General features: G+C 43.8%; 1 protein-coding gene across 1 annotated transcript in view; it reads left to right on the top strand.

Annotated features, from left to right (window-relative positions):
- LOC123768091 (uncharacterized) overlaps positions 1–21,164 on the top strand; it is a gene marked incomplete at its 5' end in the record, with an annotated part of 65,506 nt that extends 44,342 nt beyond the window's left edge. The window contains 4 exon segments of the mRNA XM_045758386.2: positions 7,995–9,901; positions 11,581–11,725; positions 14,532–14,750; positions 18,973–21,164. Coding sequence (XP_045614342.2) covers positions 7,995–9,901; positions 11,581–11,725; positions 14,532–14,750; positions 18,973–20,247 — 3,546 coding nt within the window.
- Positions 21,165–21,514: the final 350 nt, after the last annotated feature.

Here is a 21,514-nt window from a genome sequence, read left to right as displayed (position 1 = left end):
CACCTGCGTGTTGACTGTAAATTTCATTGTTAGGCAGCAATTCTTAGGGTTTTGGTTACAATTTAAACTTGGCATATGTCATTACCACTTAAATAATCACCATGAGATCAGGGGGGTCAAACCAGCTGATAAGCTTTACTACATTGTTCTGGCTATTGTGAAGGTATACCTTGCCTTCCCCCTTCCCCATCCCTCCATACCTTACCCCCCCCATCCCTCCATACCTTACCCCCCCCCCATCCCCATGCTAAGAAATAAGATCACAAAACACACAGAATCACAGCATCTCCATAACCCTGGACAGCATGGGTTCAGAACTGGGTGCTCTTGCCTATCACAGTTGTTGGACCACTATTACATGGCATTAGATGCCATGTAATACAAGCAAAACTGATGTAATTTACGCAGATTTTGCAAAAGCCTTCAACAAATGTGACCATGGTGTTATCGCACACAAAATGTGTGCAAAACAAATTACCAGAAAAATAGGCAGATGGATCTACAATTTCCTGACTAATAGAACCCAATATGTAATAGTCAACAAAATAAAATCCGGACCATGAACCGTGAAGAGCTCAGTCCCCCAGGGTACTGTGCTTGCTCCAGTACTTTTTCTCATCCTCATTTCGGACATAAACAAGGACACAATCTATAGTACTGTATCATCCTTTGCAGATGACACTAGGATTTTTATGAGCGTAGACAACATAGAGAGCACAGCGAACCTCCAATCAGATGTAAATCAGGTCTTTAGTGGGCTACAGAAAATAAAATGATATTCAATGAAGATAAGTTCCGGCTCCTGCATTACGGAAAAAAATGAAAATATAAAAGAAACCGCGTACAAAATGCAGTCAAATCATAACATAGAACGAAGCAATGTAAAGGATTTGGTTGTACTCCTGTCAGAAGACCTTACCTTTTAAAGAGCACAATAAAGTAGCCGTCATAACTGCAAGAAAAATGATGGGTTGGATAACAAGAACTTTTCAAACTAAAGATGCTATACCAATGATGATACTCTTCAAGACGCTAGTGCTCTCTAGTGGAATACTGCTGCACAATGACAGACCCTATCAAAGCTGGAGAAATTGCTGACCTGGAGAGCATGCAGAGATCCTTTACTGCTACAATCCACTCAGAAAACATCTAAACTATTGGGACCGACTAAAGAGCCTTAATCAGTATTCTCTTGAGCGCAGGCGGGAGAGATACATAATAATTTACACGTGGAAAATATTAGAGGGGCTGGTCCCAAGCCTACACACAGAAATTACACCACGTGAAACCAGGAGGCATGGCAGGATGTGCGGAATACCCCCCTATTGAAAAGCAAAGGTGCAATAGGTACTCAGAGAGAACTCTCTCAATATCATAGGCCCGAGACTGTTCAAAACGCTTCCACTACACATAAGGGGCATAACTGGCCGACCCCACAGTGTTTAATGGAGAACTTGACAAGCGCCTCCAAAAGATACCTGATCGACCAGGCCTTACCCCTCCCTTACCTTACCCCTCCCCTGACTCATACGTCAGGCTGCAAGCAGCCGCGTCTAACAGCCTGGTCGACCAGTCCAGCAACCAGGAGGCCTGGTCGACCAGTCCGGCAACCAGGAGGCCTGGTCGATGACTGGGCCATGGGAGACGCTAAGCTCCGAAAATAACTCGCTGTAACCTCAAGGTAACCCCTCCCCTACCCTCCTTACCTTACCCCTCCCCTACCCTCCTTACCTTACCCCTCCCCTACCCTCCTTACCTTACCCCTCCCCTACCCTCCTTACCTTACCCCTCCCCTACCCTCCTTACCTTACCCCTCCCCTACCCTCCTTACCTTACCCCTCCCCTACCCTCCTTACCTTACCCCTCCCCTACCCTCCTTACCTTACCCCTCCCCTACCCTCCTTACCTTACCCCTCCCCTACCCTCCATACCTTACCCCTCCCCTACCCTCCATACCTTACCCCTCCCCTACCCTCCATACCTTACCCCTCCCCTACCCTCCATACCTTACCCCTCCCCTACCCTCCATACCTTACCCCTCCCCTACCCTCCTTACCTTACCCCTCCCCTACCCTCCTTACCTTACCCCTCCCCTACCCTCCTTACCTTACCCCTCCCCTACCCTCCTTACCTTACCCCTCCCCTACCCTCCATACCTTACCCCTCCCCTACCCTCCATACCTTACCCCTCCCCTACCCTCCATACCTTACCCCTCCCCTACCCTCCTTACCTAACCCCTCCCCTACCCTCCTTACCTTACCCCTCCCCTACCCTCCATACCTTACCCCTCCCCTACCCTCCTTACCTTACCCCTCCCCTACCCTCCTTACCTTACCCCTCCCCTACCCTCCATACCTTACCCCTCCCCTACCCTCCATACCTTACCCCTCCCCTACCCTCCATACCTTACCCCTCCCCTACCCTCCTTACCTTACCCCTTCCCTACCCTCCTTACCTTACCCCTCCCCTCCATACCTTACCCCTCCCCTACCCTCCTTACCTTACCCCTCCCCTACCCTCCTTACCTTACCCCTCCCCTACCCTCCATACCTTACCCCTCCCCTACCCTCCATACCTTACCCCTCCCCTACCCTCCATACCTTACCCCTCCCCTACCCTCCATACCTTACCCCTCCCCTACCCTCCATACCTTACCCCTCCCCTACCCTCCTTACCTTACCCCTTCCCTACCCTCCTTACCTTACCCCTCCCCTACCCTCCATACCTTACCCCTCCCCTACCCTCCTTACCTTACCCCTCCCCTACCCTCCTTACCTTACCCCTCCCCTACCCTCCATACCTTACCCCTCCTCTACTCTCCATTCCTTGCCCCCACCCCATCCCTCCATTCCTTGCCCCCACCCCTAGGGAGCCGGTCGGCCGAGCGGACAGCACGCTGGACTTGTGATCCTGTGGTCCTGGGTTCGATCCCAGGCGCCGGCGAGAAACAATGGGCAGAGTTTCTTTCACCCTATGCCCCTGTTACCTAGCAGTAAATTAGGTACCTGGGTGTTAGTCAGCTGTCACGGGCTGCTTCCTGGGGGTGGAGGCCTGGTCGAGGACCGGGCCGCGGGGACACTAAAAAGCCCCGAAATCATCTCAAGATAACATCAAGATAACCCCATCCCTCCATTCCTTGCCCCCACCCCATCCCTCCATTCCTTGCCCCCACCCCATCCCTCCATTCCTTGCCCCCACCCCATCCCTCCATACCTTGCCCCCACCCCATCCCTCCATACCTTGCCCCCACCCCATCCCTCCATACCTTGCCCCCACCCCATCCCTCCATACCTTGCCCCCACCCCATCCCTCCATACCTTGCCCCCACCCCATCCCTCCATACCTTGCCCCCACCCCATCCCTCCATACCTTGCCCCCACCCCTTCCCTCCATACCTTGCCCCCACCCCATCCCTCCATTCCTTACTGCACCCACTCCCCAACATGGATTTAGTGTGAAGATCATGCCTCAGAGCTACTTGACAAATACAAATAATTGACGAATGATGAATAAGGAAAATAAGCCTAAGCAGGGAGATTGAAGAAATAGAACAAACGTTGAAGCGATCATATGAGTCTGAGGAAATGGAATTGGGACAGAGAGCTATACAAGAGAGAAGGAAAAATCCGAAATTTTTTCACATACGCAAGATCAAAATCCAAAACCTCGACCAGTATTGGACCGTTAATTACAAGTGAAGGTACGTACACAGAGGACAACAAAGAGATTAGTGAAATTCTAAGAAGCCAGTATGAGGCTATGTTTAGCACACCAATAAACAACATGAAAGTTGATGACCCAGACAGCTTCTTTATGAATGACATTCAAGCTGCAGATAATATAATGGATATTACCACAAACTCGGAAGACTTTGAAAGAGAAATTGACAATATGCCTATGCACTCAGCTCCTGGGCTTTACTCATTGAATTCAATATTCATAAAGAAATGTAAAGTACCAGTAGCGAGAGCACTCAGCGTAATATGGAGAAAGAGCCTGGATACAGGGGAGATGGGGAGCCGGTCGGCCGAGCGGACAGCACGCGGGACATGTGATCCTGTGGTCCTGGGTTCGATCCCAGGCGCCGGCGAGAAACAATGGGCAAAGTTTCTTTCACCCTATGCCCCTGTTACCTAGCAGTAAAATAGGTACCTGGGTGTTAGTCAGCTGTCACGGGCTGCTTCCTGGGGGTGGAGGCCTGGTCGAGGACCGGGCCGCGGGGACACTAAAGCCCCAAAATCATCTCGAGATAACCTCAAGATACCCGCAGCACTTAAATCTGCAGATATAGCTCCGTTGCACAAGGGGGGAAGTAAAGCCTTGGCAAAAAATTATTGGCCAGTTGCACTAACATCACACATAATAAGTGTTTGAAAGAGTGATTAGGAATCAAATTTCTAGTTTTATGGAAAAGAATGAATTGCACAATCCAGGACAACATGGATTTAGAGCGGGAAGATCCTGTCTGTCAGTTACTCAACCACTATGACAAAATCACAGAAGCCCTAGAAGAAAAGCAAAATGCAGATGTTGTATACACAGACTTTGCAAAGGCGTTCGACAAATGCGACCATGGGGTGATAGCTCACAAAATGAGGTCAATGGGAAAACTGGAAAAGTAGGACACTGGATACTCAATTTTCTGTCGAACAGAACACAAAGAGTAACAGTCAATCAGATAAAATCGAGTCCAAGCGATGTTAAAAGCTCTGTACCTCAAGGTACAGTCCTTGCACCGCTACTGTTCCTTATTCTCATATCTGATATAGACAAAAATACAAGTCACAGCTTCGTGTCATCCTTTGCAGATGACACAAAAATCGGCATGAAAATTACCTCTGCTGAAGACATTGAAAAACTACAAGCAGATGTCAACAAAATTTTTGATTGGGCAGCAGAAAATAACATGATGATTATGCTTCATTTTCCTCAGGAAAACTTGGGGATTATGGTCTGTACACACCGTCACTGGGTGTCCTTAACAGTGATAAATTTCAGGTACTCGGGTACGGCAAAAATGAGGATCTGAAACATAATACAGGGTACAAAACACAATCGAATCTTCCCATAGTAGAAAAACAGCATGTCAAGGATTTGGGAATAATGATGTCCGACGATCTAACGTTTAGGGAGCATAACCAAGCAAATATCGTGTCAGCCAGAAAACTGATAAGATGGATTATGAGAACTTTGAAATCCAGGGATCCCATCACACAACCCGTTCTCGCACTTTCGTATAGTCAATATTGACTTATTAAATACGTGCATATGTGACATACTTAACATATTAGTTCACCTGGAAAAGCTTCATAGAAAACACCGACCTTACCTAACCTTTTTAGTATGTTAAGATAAGCATCTTATTGCTTCATAATTACAATTATTACTTAACCTATTATAGGTATAGGTTAAGTAATAATTGTAATTATGTTTATAATTAATAATAATTATTATAATTAATAATAATAATAAAGTTAATAATTGTCAATAAATAATTGTAATTGAGTAATAATTGTAATTACTTAACCTATTATAGGTATAGGTTAAGTAATAATTGTAATTACGAAGCAATATGATGCTTATCTTAACATACTAAAACGGTTAGGTAAGGTCGGTGTTTTCTATGAAACTTTTCAAGGTAAACTAATATGTTTAGTATGTCTCGCATGCACGTATTTAATAAGTCAATATTGACCGTAAGAAAGTGTGAGAACGGGTTGCATCACAATGGTTGTACTCTTCAAGTCACTTGTGTTGTCCTGTCTCGAGTACTGCTCAGTACTCGCTTCCCCCTTCAGAGCAGGAGAGATTGCTGAAATAGAGGGAATACAGAGAACATATACGGCACGCATACACGAGATAAAACACCTAAATTATTGGGATCATCTCAAAGCTCTCCAAATGTACTCTCTAGAAAGAAGACGAGAGAGATACCAAATAATATACACATGGAAAATACTGGAGGGTCAGGTCCCAAATCTACACAGTAAAATAACAACATACTGGAGTGAACGATATGGAAGAAAATGCAAGATTGAACCAGTGAAGAGCAAAGGTGCCATAGGCACAATCAGAGAGCACTGTATAAACACCAGAGGTCCGCGGTTGTTCAACGTCCTCCCAGCGACTATAAGAAATATTGCAGGAATAACCGTGGACATCTTCAAGAGAAAACTGGACTGTTTTCTAAGAGAAGTTCTGGATCAATCGGGCTGTGGTGGGTATGTGGCCCTGCGGGCCGCTCCAAGCAACAGCCTGGTGGACCAAGCTCTCACAAGTCGAGCCTGGCCTTGGGGAGTAGAAGAACTCCCAAAACCCCATCAAGTAGGTACGACAAAGTCACTGAGACATTAGAAGAAAAACGGAATGCAGATGTAGTATACATGGACTTCACAAAGGCATTCGATAACTGTGACTATGGAGTGATAGCACACAAAATGAGGTCAATGGGAATAACTGGTAAAGTAGGACGCTGAATACTTAGTTTTCTGTTGTACAGACCACAGAGTAACAGTCAACCATATAAAATAATGAAAGTACAATTAAAAGCTCTACCTCAGGGAACAGTCCTTGCACCACTTCTTTTCCCTATTCTCATATCAGTTATAGACAAAAATACAAGTCACAGCTTCATATCATCCTTTGTAGATGACACAAAAATAAGCATGAAAATTACTTCTGTCAAAGACATTATAAATATTTGGTTGTAGTTTTTCAAAGTTTTTGACTGGGCAACAGAAAATAACATGTTTAATGGTGACAAACTCCAGATACTCGGGTATCTGGAGTATCTGGTCCTCAGTAAAAATGAGGACCTTAAACATAATACAGGGTATAAAAACCAACCAAATGTGCCCGTAGTAGGAAAGCAGCATGTAAAGGATTTGGGAATAATGATGTCTGACGACCTAACGTTTAGGAAGCATAACCAAGCAAATATTGTGTCAGCCGGAAAAATGATAGGATGGATTACGAAAACTTTCAAATCCAGGGATCCCATCACAATGGTTGTACTCTTCAAATTACTTGTGCTGTCCCATTTTGTGTACTGCTCAGTACTCACTTTTCCCTTCAGAGTATGAGATATTGCTGAAATAGAGGGAGTACAGATAACACATATGTAACGAATAGATAGCGATAAAGCACCTAAATTATTGGGATCGTCTCAAAGCTCTCCAAATGCTCTCACTAGAAAGGAGATGAGATAGATATCAAATAATATACACGTAGAAAATACTGGAGGGCCAGGTCCCAAATCTACACAGTAAAATAACATACAGTACTGTACTGAAGTGAACGACATGGAAGAAAATGCAGAAGAGAGCCAGTGAAGAGCAGAGGTGCCATAGGCACAATCAGAGAACACTGTATAAACAAACATCAGAGGTCCACTGTTGTTCAACATCTTCCCAGCGAGTATAAGCAATATTTCCGGAACAACCGTGGACATCAAGAGAAAACGAGATAATTTTCTTCTAAAAGTGCCGGACCTACCGGGCTGTGAGGATATGTAGCCTGCGGGCCGCTCCAAGCTCTCACAGGTCCAGGCCGGGAGTGGGGAGTAGAACCTTCTGCAGGTATACTCCAGACTCTCCCTATGTACCTTGAATCTCTGCATATTTTGCACCAATCAATTGTCTCCCCCCCCCCCCCCCCCCTGGCTCAATCTACCTTTACTGTTGTTCACAAAAATGTAATCTGAATACTGTATTGGCTGCTTTGTGTTAGCTAGGCCACTTAATTGTCAGGCAGACAGTTTAGAACAGTTTTTGTTTGATTGTTGACATTTTCTATCCCACTAGCAGGTTGCTGGGTAGAGCCAAGCAAAGCTTCCTGCTCTGTATTTTGTATTTTCTTCATGTTGTGTATTATTTTTTTTGTAAATCTCCTTGAAGAAAGTTATTTTCACATTCATTATTTGTAACAATTTAGATATTTACTACTGTCATTATATTTATAAAGCGAACGTTAATATTTTTTATTTGCTTTTCAGGTGCTCTATGATATATTAGATGAATACCTAGAAAACCATCAAGAAGAAAAACGTATTGTATATAGTTTGTTGGAGTCCAATATAACTGCTTCAGTTGCCAACACTGCTTCTTCATATAACCCTTTATCTATTAACACTAACGTCACACCTTTTGATCAAAGAAAAACGAGAGAGCCAGGAGAAAAAGCTAATACAGGAATATTAAGTGTCGCTAAAGTCCATCTTGAACAGTGTGATAGTGATGTGGTGGTGGAGGAAGAATTGGAAGCTCAAGAAGCTGGAGCCAACTCTGCCAAGGCAGCGGGAAAGAAGAAGAGACGAGGGGGGCGGGGAAAGAAGAAAGGCAGAAGGAAACCCGAAAGGGAACAGGATGGGACAGAAATTTCAAAAACTCTTGACACGCAGACCAAAGATGCAGTCGTATCTAAAGATAAGGAGGAACAGGAATTGGACGATGTCACTGTGGAAATGGTTCTTGAAATGAACGCTTGCGTCGAAGTTGCCGATGAAATTTTAATTTTAAATTCGGAGCAAGATTTGGTTGCCGTGTGTCGGAGTGATTCGGATGACGAGATAAAAGCTGATAAAGTAAAATCCAGAGTTGTTGTTGTTCCTCCAGATCAGCTTAGTGAGTGTGAGCTGACAGACGATGAGAGTGGATGTAGTGAAATTCTTGATTATGACAGAAATCGGGAAGATCAGAGTTTTATCCAAGCTCAGTGGGAGGCTTTTCAAAAAGAACAAGAGAAACAGGACATTGCACAAGGCTGTTCCAGTGACACTCGTCAGATAGTTGACGTGACTTGCGAGATGATGAAAGCCGGGCAACAGGACTCTACCCTTTTAGCTGCTGATATAAAGGAAATTAGCAGCATTGATAAACTGGGTTTTATAAAACAGGAATCTGCAAATTTTAATTTGAAAATTGATATAAGTGAGGAGGTGGTGTCGAGTGCCAACGTTGTAAATAGTGTGACGAACAGTGGCCAGGATGCAAGTACTGTGAATACAAAGAAAGCTGATATTTTAACCATAAACACAGAATCTTTACAGGGTGATGATACCTCGAAGGAAGAAACATTAATGACTGGAGTAGCCAAGTTGAGTCATCAGAAAGATGTCAATGATCAGGACGCTATAATTGTTGGACTTGACCAAATCACATTAAAACGTGATAAATGCGAATCGGCAACGAACAATCCCACGTGCATTAAATCTTCCGCAATTGGTTGTAATATAAAGGCTCGAGGCAAGAAGAATAAAACCGTTTCAGAGCAGCTTTTGTCGTCTTTACCAAATGTCGGGTATCACGGAGAGCCCAGCAGAGTGTCAAGTCTTGAGGCTTGTGGGCAGGCAAGCAGCACATACGAGGATGTAGGGAGAAGCCACCAAGGGCCTAGGTACCCCAAGAAAGCATACAACAAGACTTCAGTTAAAAGTACACCTAATGAGCCAAGTAATTATAGAGGTGAAAACATTGCTTCTGAAATGGTTCATTTTATTAGACCAACAGAGGGTAAGAAAAATAGGCAAGGCATTTTGCAGATGGACAAAAATATTTTGAGTGAACAGACTATCAGACAAAATTCTGGAAAAAATAACCACAAAGGACTAACAGTAGTGCAAGTTCAGAGACTCAAAAATTGGGATAAATTTGTTCAACGGACAGCCCGAGTTGTTTACTTATTGGAAAGAAAACACACACGGATGGGCGCTGGAACATTGAAGCTCTTTGGAGACAAGAACCCAAACTTCGCATTCTTTGCACCAAGTGATCACCGCATTCCACGCATGAAGGTGCCCATGCGACAGTGTCCGCCAGACTTCTTCGCCAGACATCAAGATTATGACAAGAGAATTTTCTTGTGTAAAATTGTTCAATGGAAGGAGCCTAAATTTGCTTTAGGGTAAGTAGTGTTTTTTAGTTAAATTTTCATTATAGTTTTATGGCCTTTTTAGTATTCTTAAAAAGTACCTCTTAACTGTAATTTAAAATTTAGTATAACATTGGCTTATCAGGTATAATTTTCCTAGAATTTAGCACAAGCTAGAAAGCATTTAATTTTGTCCTGCTTATCTGATATTCTGAAAGTAGCAGCAAATAGGGTTTGTACTTGTGGAATTTGGTATCCATAGCCAGCTGATATTACTTAGCAAGAGCCAGTTTCTGTATGAAAGTGCCTCAGAATTAGAAATATCTTTGTAAGGATGAATATTGCTTAATTGTGGATATTGACATGGCAAAGCTAGCACTAGTGATATCAGTTTTGCTCAGGTGTGAGGAATGAACTATCACAGTGACTTAATTCATTACTTACATGTCCAAGGATGTGAAAGAGGGTTTGATGAGGTATAATGATGGATTTTTTTATTTTGCAATTGTATAGCACTTCTACATTTTAATGTTGTGTGATACAGTACGCTTTTATTTTTAGCGAGTTCAACTAAGCTACAGAGTACAGTATGACTGACTTAGTTTGGTAGGAGGCATGAAACAGTGAGAGACCTTTGTTTTGAGAATAGGAAAGCACTGTAGAGAGCTAGTAATGAGTACAGCATAGTCAAGAGAGCAGCAATTTAATGATGACATAGGCACAAAAGCTAATGACATAACCCATGCTGCATCAGCATGATAACCCAATTTTGATAAAGCCTGAGAACACCATTGAGACTCCAAAACTGGGCAGAGGCAAGTACCAGATTAAAGAGGCTGGCAATAAGGACAGTCTTAAAAGAAAGTCGAATAGTGCTGGAAGAGAGAGGAGCAAGAGGCAGCATGATCACAATGTGTAAGGTATCGAGGGAAATAGATAGTTGAAGACTTTCCATCTGAAGGAAGCCGGTCGGCCGAGCGGACAGAACGCTGGACTTGTGATCCTGTGGTCCCGGGTGCCGGCAAGAAACAATGGGCAGAGTTTCTTTCACCCTATGCCCCTGTTACCTAGCAGTAAAATAGGTACCTGGGTGTTAGTCAGCTGTCACGGGCTGCTTCCTGGGGGGTGGAGGCCTGGTCGAGGACCGGGCCGCGGGGACACTAAAGCCCCAAAATCATCTCAAGATAACCTCAAGAAGGGGCATTGCTCAAGATAACCTCAAGAAGGGGCATTGCTCAAGATAGCCTCAAGAAGGGGCATTGCTCAAGATAACCTCAAGAAGGGGCATTGCTCAAGATAACCTCAAGAAGGGGCATTGCTCAAGATAACCTCAAGAAGGGGCATTGGACAGTGAAACAAAGAGTGGGGGGAGGGAGGGGGGCCTCAGAGAGAAAATGGAAACAAATCAAGAGCTAAATATCACTATCCATGGATGCAACTAAAGTAAATACACCACCATTGTACCCCTATCTAATTTGAACAGTGGGAGATAGTTGATTTTTGAATGCATTAGCAAAGGTTTGTTTTATTTCACAAGAGGTAGCAGGTGGGATGTGGTAATAAGGATGTGTTAGAACAACTTGGCATTTTGCATGTGCGAGAAAAGCTGCATGAGAGTTGAGATGTAAGAAATAGTTTGATTTTATTTTGTTCTGCTTTTTTCCTAGTTAACATACTGCTCTATATATCTTATTGGAGTTGCAATATTTCAGAGAACTAGTGCGTGATGTGGGTGCCATTGGGGATGTTGAGGCTGAAACAGAGGCCATGCTATTAGAATATGGTGTAGATTACGCAGAATTCCCAGACACGGTGTTACAAGACCTTCCATCCCTGCCTTGGTCTATCCCTCTGCAAGTGAGTTTATCAAGTTGATTTGTACTGCTTGTCTTCTTGGCCTTGTTAGTCTTTTTAGATAGTTTTTTTTTTTATTATATGAATGCTTTTAGGAAAGATGTACAGTAGGATGTGTAAAATATTATTAGGTCAGTAAAGTTGTTTTGTGATGGAAATATAGTGCTTAAAAAAACATGAGTGAGGTGGAAAAGATTGACCAAGCTTGTGATGGTTGTGTGGAGCACTGTACTCGCCTAGTTGTGCTTGTGGGGGTTGAGCTTTTGCTCTTTGGTCCCGCCTCTCAACCGTCAATCTACTGGTTTACAGATTCTCAAGCTTCTCGAGCTCCATTATGTCTCGGTTGTCTTTAGTGCATGCTGCAAGTACCATTGGTGTTATATGCTTACATAGTGTTCTTATTTCCCCATAAGGTTCCTTAGTCTCATGGTCATCCATTTTGGGTCATTTTTTTATTCTACCTAATCAGTTTAAATAGTATACCTTGTACTATGTTTCTGGCATTCATTTATAATTGTTTTAAATGAGAGAAATCCCAGGGAGTGAAAACTTGACCTGTGACCAGCTGCTGCCTCTCAATCCAAGAGGTTATGGGAGGAGGACATGGTCAGTGTGTTCATGTGGGTGGTCATACCGCAACTGCTGTGCACTTCAGTCCAACAGCTGTGTCTGGATATGGGGGCCTGTGCTTGAATTTGTATTTGTACTCTGATAGGTGGCAAGATTTACAAGATGAGTAATTTCATATTGTAATCAGGTAAATTATTGTTTCCCTCCAAAAGTATATTGAACTTTAACAATATATAGTACTCAGATGAGCCACAAGAGACGTTAGAAAGAATTTTTTCAGTGTCAGAGTAGTTAATAAATGGAATGCACTAGGAAGTGATGTGGTGGAGGCTGACTCCATACACAGTTTCAAATGTAGATATGATAGAGCCCAGTAGGCTCAGGAATCTGTACACCAGTTGATTGACAGTTGAGAGGCGGGACCAAAGAGCCAAAGCTCAATCCCTGCAAGCACAATTAGGTGAGTAGATTATAAGAAAAATGGGCTATGACGACAGTCTTAAGAACTACATTTAAGAACATTGAGAGAAAGATGAATAATGTTAATGCTTACAGGTGGAGTTGGAAACCCAGATGATCCAGAGGAATGCAAGGCAATATTTACATTCGGTGAGAGTGGTAAATAATTGGAATTGCTTGGACAAGAGAGGTGCTTGTGTGAAAGTTATTTAGCATGTTGAAATTCAGGAAGGAACACAGTCTAATCAAATCCTTGATTAGAGAGAGTCATAAAGGGTTGGAGTTGAAGACTTAAGATATCTATTGTTCCGACTCTGTCTGCTGAGGTACCTGGCAATGTCCAGGTCTCTTACACTCTCATTCACTCCCCTTTCTCCATCTCCTCTCCTACCCCTCTCCTCATCCTACCCCTCCTCTCCCCCTACCCCTCTCCTCCTCCCCTACCCCTCTCCTCCTTCTCCTCCTCCCCTACCTCTCTCCTCCTTCTCCTCCCCACCTACCCCTCTCCTCCTCCTCCCCCCCCTACCCCTCTCCTCCTCCTCCCCCCCCTACCCCTCTCCTCCTCCTCCCCCCCCTACCCCTCTCCTCCTCCTCCCCCCCTACCCCTCTCCTCCTCCTCCCCCCCCCCCCCTACCCCTCTCCTCCTCCTCTTCCTCCCCTAACCTCCTCCTCCTCCCCCCTAACCCTCTCCTCCTCCTCCTCCCCCCCTAACCCTCTCCTCCTCCTCCCCCCCTAACCCTCTCCTCCTCCTCCTCCTCCCCCCCCTAACCCTCTCCTCCTCCCCCCCCGTAACCCTCTCCTCCTTCTCCCCCCCCCCTAACCCTCTCCTCCTCCTCCTCCCCCCCCTAACCCTCTCCTCCTCCCCCCCCTAACCCTCTCCTCCTCCCCCCTAACCCTCTCCTCCTCCCCCTAACCCTCTCCTCCTCCCCCCTAACCCTCTCCTCCTCCCCCTAACCCTCTCCTTCTCCCCCTAACCCTCTCCTCCTCCCCCCTAACCCTCTTCTCCTCCCCCCTAACCCTCTCCTCCTCCTCCTTCCCCCCTAACCCTCTCCTCCTTCCCCCCTAACCCTCTCCTCCTTCCCCCCTAACCCTCTCCTCCTCCCCCCCTAACCCTCTCCTCCTCCCCCCCTAACCCTCTCCTCCTCCTACTCCCCCCCCCCCCTAACCCTCTCCTCCTCCCCCCCTAACCTAACCATCTTAGTTTTTGAAGATAAGCATTTTATTGCTTCTTGATTACAATTACTACTTAACCTATAGCTATATTGATATTACAGTTTTATAAAACAAATATAACAAAACTATAAAATATGTCAATAAATTGTAAGGTAACTCAGGATATTTTCAAATTTTGTATAAAATCTATTTTTTAATAAAACTGAAAAAAAATTCCTCATATTTAAAACGTCGGTATAGCGAATTGAACTTTAAGACTTCATCCTAAAATTCTGAGTGTCTTAACAGAAAACGAGGAGAATTAAATGGGGGGGGGGGTAAATGTAACAGCCCCATAAGTGCAATTATGTACTATGTATGATAGTCAGGAAATGTACTTATTACACTAGTATTAAAACTGTCAATTCGGAGGATGGAGTGCCTCTCCTACCCCTCCCCCCCTCTCCTCTCCCCTACCCCTCCCCCCCTCTCCTCTCCCCCCCAAATTATGGAGAGGCATTATTCCTTGCAATACTTTACCTCCTTTCCTGGTTATTGCCTCCTAACCCCATGAAAGTGGAAATATGTAATAATACTGATATTGATATATTTTTTGTATTCCTTTCAGGAAATTAAGTCTCGCACCGACCTGAGGGATGAGTGCATCTTCACCATCGACCCTTCTACTGCAAGGGATCTTGATGATGCAGTGTCTTGTCTGCCGCTACCATCAGGGAACTACCGAGTGGGAGTCCACATTGCTGATGTTAGCTACTTCATACCCGAGGGAACTCTGCTCGACGAAATTGCATCCAGTCGGGCTACCAGTGTCTACCTCACTCAAAAAGTAGTTATATTAATTATTCTTTCGAAGCTTTTCCTTAACCACTGCACTATGCTGCATTAAACTAATATGATGGTAATGCATCAATATCAGTGTTTCCTTGTTCTGTATAGCGGCAGTCACTTGTTAAGGAACTTAATGCAACAAGAGATGCATATATACAGTATTAGTACCTATGCTTTAATATGCGAGCGATTTTTTTAAAACATAAGTGCAGATGTGAAGGATAACATTATAATGAATAATATGAATTTTATGAAGAATAAAATTATAATGAATTAATGCAGTAAATTGACTCGAACTTCAAATCTGAGAAACAAATCTTGCATTTGTTTTTGCAAGATTTGTAAAATCAAATATCCACCTTTTCTGTGGGGAGCCCCATTGGCTCCCTGAAGCTGTCTTGCTGATCAGGTGCCATGCTACTTGAGTGCCATATGGTCGCAATGTTCTTTATATGCCTACCGGGGACCATGAGCTAGAACCTGGCCCCCCTCAGAGAGATGCAGGGAGCAATGGCCCATGAACACTTTACTTGTAAAGTATGTCCTCTTGCCATCGACCAGGGAAGGCACCTAGAAAGGCAGGCAAATCAAAACAGACTACTGTACTGCCTGGTTGAAAAGTGCAAAAGAACTCTCCCACAAAGAAAACCAGCAAGACTTCGTCCAGCTACCCCAACCCACTGCAGTTCTTCCCATACTTCACACATTTTCTTAATGAAGAAGGGACATCCTCTACTGCCTCTACTCACAACTATTTTCTTAGGTTGAATCTTACTACTGGCTTTCTTGGGACCCATGGCAGGATATATAATAACTTTTATGCTCAAATGGCCAAAAATCCGACAAAAAACTGTAAAACATTGTGAAAAATTCAGGCAGGATAGTCACTGGTAAACTGAGGCGCGATTGCTGTGCTACCACACACTAGTCGGCCTGTATGCGTATCAACACACTCGTATTCCGATGTAAATTTTCCGAGCAAATCCTGCTCATATTCCGAAAAACTCGTATACAGGGACACTCGTATTCCAAGGTACCACTGTAAATATAAAATGTTTGCCGTGCAGGTAGTTACACTAAAATTGTCTCCGCTTGTGCTTCTCTTCACTCCTTCCCTATCGGATATTCTGGGGGATCAGGCAGCGGTTGCGTTGCATAACCGTTTCTCTGATGCAACATGCCAGGTTGTGTGTCCGTTTGGACATCCTGGAGCTGTCCTGCTTGGGCTTTCGGGGCATTGGCCACTTGGCCATACCCCCCCCCCCCCCCCTCTTCATTCCCAGGTTGGTGTGTTTGCCTTTTTTTCTCCCCCTTCTGCTACCAGCTCCCAAACCTCTTGAGTTTCGGTGTCAGGGTGGGGCTTAGCTAGGGGGAGGCTCGGGTGGCTTCAGGGGCTGCCCCTTCCGATACGACCAGGTGGTCAAGTTTCTTCTTCCCGCTGAGGCTTCAGTCTTTGAGGCTTCAAAGTCTTTTCAGTCGACTCCCTTCTTTGAAGCTTTTTTCATGGACTCCTTTCCTTCTGGGGTGGTGAGCATGGATGAGAACTTTGCCCCTGTGCCTTCAATGACATTTTCTGGGGGAAGGGGTTCGAGTGGAGCTTATGTTTCATTTGACCCTGCTTGGTTCCTTGTACCATCCTTCCCTTTGAGTTTTAGTTGGGTGGGGGGAATTCGTTTCCGGGTGGCTTTGGGTTCATCAGATTTGTCCTTCTAGTGGTTTTCTTCCTCCCAGTTTTTCTCTGCAGAGGTTCAGGCGGCTCTCGGCCCTTTCTTCCTGTGGGATCCGGTTTACGCCTTGGTGATGGCTCCGGCCTCCTTTGAGTTCGGTTTTTCTTCCCCCATTAGGTGTGTTCCAGGGCCCCAGAGTCTTCTTGACTGGCAACGTTTCCTTTCTTTTCTTTTAGGGCTTGGTGAGGCTTTTGTCGTATCTGCACACTTGAGTGGCGGGAGGGTACCACGGTGTTGCAGGTGTTCTTGGGGGTGGGGGCTCTCTTGAGTTTATCAATGAGTGCCTCTTCACCCTGTGCTTCCTCGTAATGTTGGTCTTGTGCAGCTTCATGCTCGGGTTCCCACTCTTTTGGCTGCTTTGATGTCCAGGGACATGCGGACTCGCAGTAACTTGTCTTCTGTCTTGCGATTCTTCGGTCTTTTGGAGCTGTCTTTGGATTGGCTTTCGGAAGATGCAAGGTCGTAGGGTGGGGGGGTCCCCCTTGGCTGCTTCTGCGTCATCTGCCTTACCTACGCTATTTTGCCGATTCTCTGAGAGGCGGTTTCCATGGTTTTCACCTTTGTCTTGCATGTCAACTGGCTGTGTTGGCTCTCTCGTTGAATTTGGCTTGTGCCTTGGATCTCCAGTCTGCTCTGCCAGTTTGTCGTCTTTTGTTTCTGTTGGTGGCTTCGGCTAGTTGCCGGCCTATTTCAGATATGTTTGGTTTTCCCGAGGGGTTGCTCCTGGCCCTCCCGGAAGAGTCCTGCCAGGGCTTGGAACTCGTTTGGTTGGGGTGGGGCCTGTAGTGCCAGTTTTCAGGTTGGTGGCGTCCCTGGTTCCTTCTTCGTCCGATTGCCACAGTGTTTGCTCTGCATAGAAGTGGGGCTCTCGGGGTTCGCGTTGGGCCTTATTCCCTGAGCTGTTCTTGTGATTATAGCCTCCAACACACCCAGGTGCATGAAATAAAAAAAATTAAAAATAAATTTCTCTAATAAAAGTGTATATTTGTGTTACCTGACACGGGAAAAAAATTGTAGGCGACATATTTTGGCTGCATTAGGGCGAGACAGTCTGGGAAAATTGAGGCGTTGACAGAGCAATTGTTGGAGGTGGTCAGTTCTGCCCGAGCTGTCAGGTGTGAGTTGCAGCAAAGATATTATTACCTAATTATTTCAATGTCTCTGATTTTTCTTTTACTTTTTTTTGCAGTACTATTATTCAATTATGTGTAGTGTGATATATTTATATAATAAAATGTGTGATTCATTGCTATACTCAAAATTATGGTGTGCATATTAATGATTCAATTATGTTCATAAAACAATAAGCAAATAGTTTTGCTGTTTTTACACTATATACACAGGATATTTATAATTTTCTGCATGTTTTGTTCACCATAACGAACCACTAAGTTGATATGGTGAGTCAGAACATCGAGGAGAGGCCGCCACAAACCAGCCAGCCAACGCTGCCAACTTCTTTCTCTCAACAACACCTCACTCGGCAACATTCCTCCTCCAACCATCTTGTTTGTGGTGTTATATATATATAAAGTGTGTGTATAGTGTAATATAGGTACAGTATCTACATGTTTTGTTCACCATAACTGTACAACTAAGCTGGTATGGTGAGAGCAGACAATAACAGAGGTTACCTCAGTCAGCTGAAGCTGCCTCACTCGTTCAGGGCCAGACTTGCTAACATTCCTCCTCCAACCAAGCTATTTGTGGTGTTATTACACTATATACACACATTATATAAAAGTACAGTATCTACATGTTTTATTCACCATAACTAAAACTAAGGTGGTATGGTGCCCAAAGAGCTTAGTGGTCACCCTTACACTTATGATGCCACCTCCCTCACCAAAATGGCTCCTCCTAACATAATCCTTTTGCTGTTATTACACTAATACACACTTTATATATATAAGTACTGTATCTACATTTGTGTTCATAGAGAACCACTGAGCTGGTATGGTGAATGCAGACGATATCAGGTGGCCACACAGTCAGCAGATGACGCTACCTCCCTCCCTCAACATTACTCCTCCCACCATATTACACACAGCGCTAATTATCACCACAATCCTGCTATTATCTGAATCCTGGTCATTTTTATCACAGTCAGGGATCTTCTGTAATACTGTACTATCATGGCTAAATAATACCAGTTACATACATATATTTGACATTTTTAGGTGATGCTGTGGTCACAAGCTGAGCAGCAGTGCTGTGAGCTCATGCTGCGTGCGCCAGCCTTGGTTGCTCGCTCAGTACCGAGGCTTTCACACCCGGGAACAGTATCCACAATTTTTTTTTTTTTTTTAATGGTGGCTGTTTACTGGTGCCCTGAGAAAGCTGATGTGAACCCTGTGTAGCTGCAGGACTTAAACCTTACACCGTACTTTAAAAATTATATATAAACTGTGTGCCTTGCAGGTAGACTAAAATTGTATATTTACAATTACACTGGTCAAGAGTTAAATTATCTAATTTTTATTTTACTTTCAGGTAATTCCCATGTTACCACGGGTCCTCTGTGAACATCTATGCTCGTTAAACCCAGGAGAAGATCGTCTGGCATTCTCAGTTATATGGGAACTTCGTCCAAGTGGTGAGGTTGTTGGCGAATGGTTTGGTCGTACTGTTATTCGATCGTGTGTTAAATTGTCATATGAACATGCACAAAGTATGATTGAAAACCCAAATAAAAAGTGGTCTGAGGAAGAGATTCCAAAAGTTACAGGACCTTATAAGTCTAAAGATATTAGCAAAGTGGTCAATGATCTTCAGTCAATAGCAGTAAATCTTAGGAAAAAGAGGTTCCAAGATGGTGCCTTACGATTAGATCAAGTTAAAATTGCATTTAATCTTGATAATGAAACACACATGCCTAATGGCTTCTATGTTTATGAACAAAAGGATAGTAATCGACTGATTGAAGAATTTATGTTGCTTGCAAACATGGCTGTTGCTCACAAGATATTCAATTCACTATCATCCATCTCAGTGTTGAGGCGTCACCCTCCTCCGCTAGAGAATCCTATGTTGTTTGCTGCAAATGCTTTAAAGGAAGCAGGTATTCACTTAGATATTTCTAGTGCAGGGGCACTTAATAAGTCAATTATTCAGTATGCTGGCCAAGATGAATATACTGCCGGAAGGCTGCAAGTTATTACATCCATGTGCAGTAAGCCCATGCAGTTTGCTCGGTATTTTTGCCCAGGTAGTTTTGCAGACTCATCCCAGTACCGGCATTATGCGCTAAACGTACCTCTTTATACTCACTTTACATCTCCAATTCGTCGTTATGCTGACCTGATGGTTCATCGTGTTCTTGCAGCAAGCGTAGATAGTAATAGATACAGACCACCTTCACGGGACTCTGGTACCATTCAGAAAATAGCTGAACATTGCAACGACAGAAAACAGGCATCAAAGATTTTGCAAGAAATGAGTAGTGATCTTTACTTGTCTCTCTTTATCAGACAGGTCAAAGTATTAGAAGAAGAGGGGATGGTCATTGCTATTTTGGATCGTGCTTTTGATGTTCTTGTGCTTCAACTTGGGGTCATCAAGAGAGTGTATACTGACAAACTGCCTCTTGAGGGTATGCAGTATTCCAAAAGTAAAGGAATGGGTTCTTTAACTCTAGTTTGGAAATCTGAGAGTTGTAGTGTGCCTGTGATGCAAGAGATTCGTCTTTTCAGTCTTGTGAAGGTCTCTCTCCAGCCCATGGAAAATGATGCACTGAAGTTTCAAGCTATTCTTTTATGTCCCTCCTAATTTTTTAATATTTTAAATTTGACCTGTGTAATTTAGTGAAGATTTTTGGATCCGTCCGTCCGTCTGAAATTTTGTGATATTCACAATTACTCAACTTTTGTGAGTATGTTCGATCTTTTGTCCACCAGCAAATTTTAATACCTTGTTTGTTTTGGTGTACACAAACTTAGCGTTTTATTTCTAGATACTGTAATGTGAAGATGATTTTGATTTGTCATTTGGACACGTTTTTTTTATCAATTTGCTGAACGGTGATATCTGCTGTCTTTTTATGGAGTAGACATTTTTTAGTCGGTTTTTGATGAGCTATTCCCTCCCTCATGTACTTGTACCTGATAATAAATGTAAAAATGGTTTGGATAATTTTTTATATGAGCTGGATATTGAGTGCAGCCAAAAAAAAACAACCATTGCATATTTTTTAATCGCCCTGTATGGATTACTGTTGTCAGAACAACATATGGTGTACCGTTGAGGCAGAGGTATCGTGGGAAGGAAGGAAGGAAGGAAACTGCAAAATATTGTATATTACAGGTTGAGCATCATATATTCTACATGTAACTTTTAACGACACGACTTGCTGTCGAGACCATGTGCTCGTTGCTTAGGCTAGCTCTTATCAGAAGGTACTTGGCTACCTCGGCTCAAATTGAGGAAAAACTATATATTTTGCATTTATCTCTTGTTATTCTCCCACAGTTTGCTAAAGATGCTGTGTTATGATTGGTATGAGGTGTGTGGATATATAATTTATGGTAATAGCTGGATTTTTATTTTTATTTTCTTAGATGAAAACCTATTATGTGTGTTGTATGAAATTTATCTTTTTGCAACATTTTAATTTAAATTTTTTGGGCTCTTTTTACATAACCAAAATGTGATAATGCAACCTTTTTTTAAATAAAATGGTCATATCACTTGTGTTTCTTTATCCTTAACAGGGAGTTACTTACTACCCTCTACTCTCTTCCTAACCTTCTCTCTTCCTACCCTTCTCTCTTCCTACCCTTCTCTCTTCCTACCCTTCTCTCTTCCTACCCTTCTCTCTTCCTACCCTTCTCTCTTCCTAACCTTCTCTCTTCCTACCCTTCTCTCTTCCTACCCTTCTCTCTTCCTCCCCTTCTCTCTTCCTACCCTTCTCTCTTCCTACCCTTCTCTCTTCCTACCCTTCTCTCTTCCTACCCTTCTCTCTTCCTACCCCCTTCTCTCTTCCTACCCCCTTCTCTCTTCCTACCCCCTTCTCTCTTCCTACCCTCTTCTCTCTTCC

This window comes from Procambarus clarkii, chromosome 59 (genome assembly GCF_040958095.1).
Source record: "Procambarus clarkii isolate CNS0578487 chromosome 59, FALCON_Pclarkii_2.0, whole genome shotgun sequence".
Lineage (NCBI taxonomy): Eukaryota > Metazoa > Arthropoda > Malacostraca > Decapoda > Cambaridae > Procambarus > Procambarus clarkii.
Note: the sequence above shows the minus strand (reverse complement) of the source record. Positions and strands in the feature narration are given on the sequence as shown.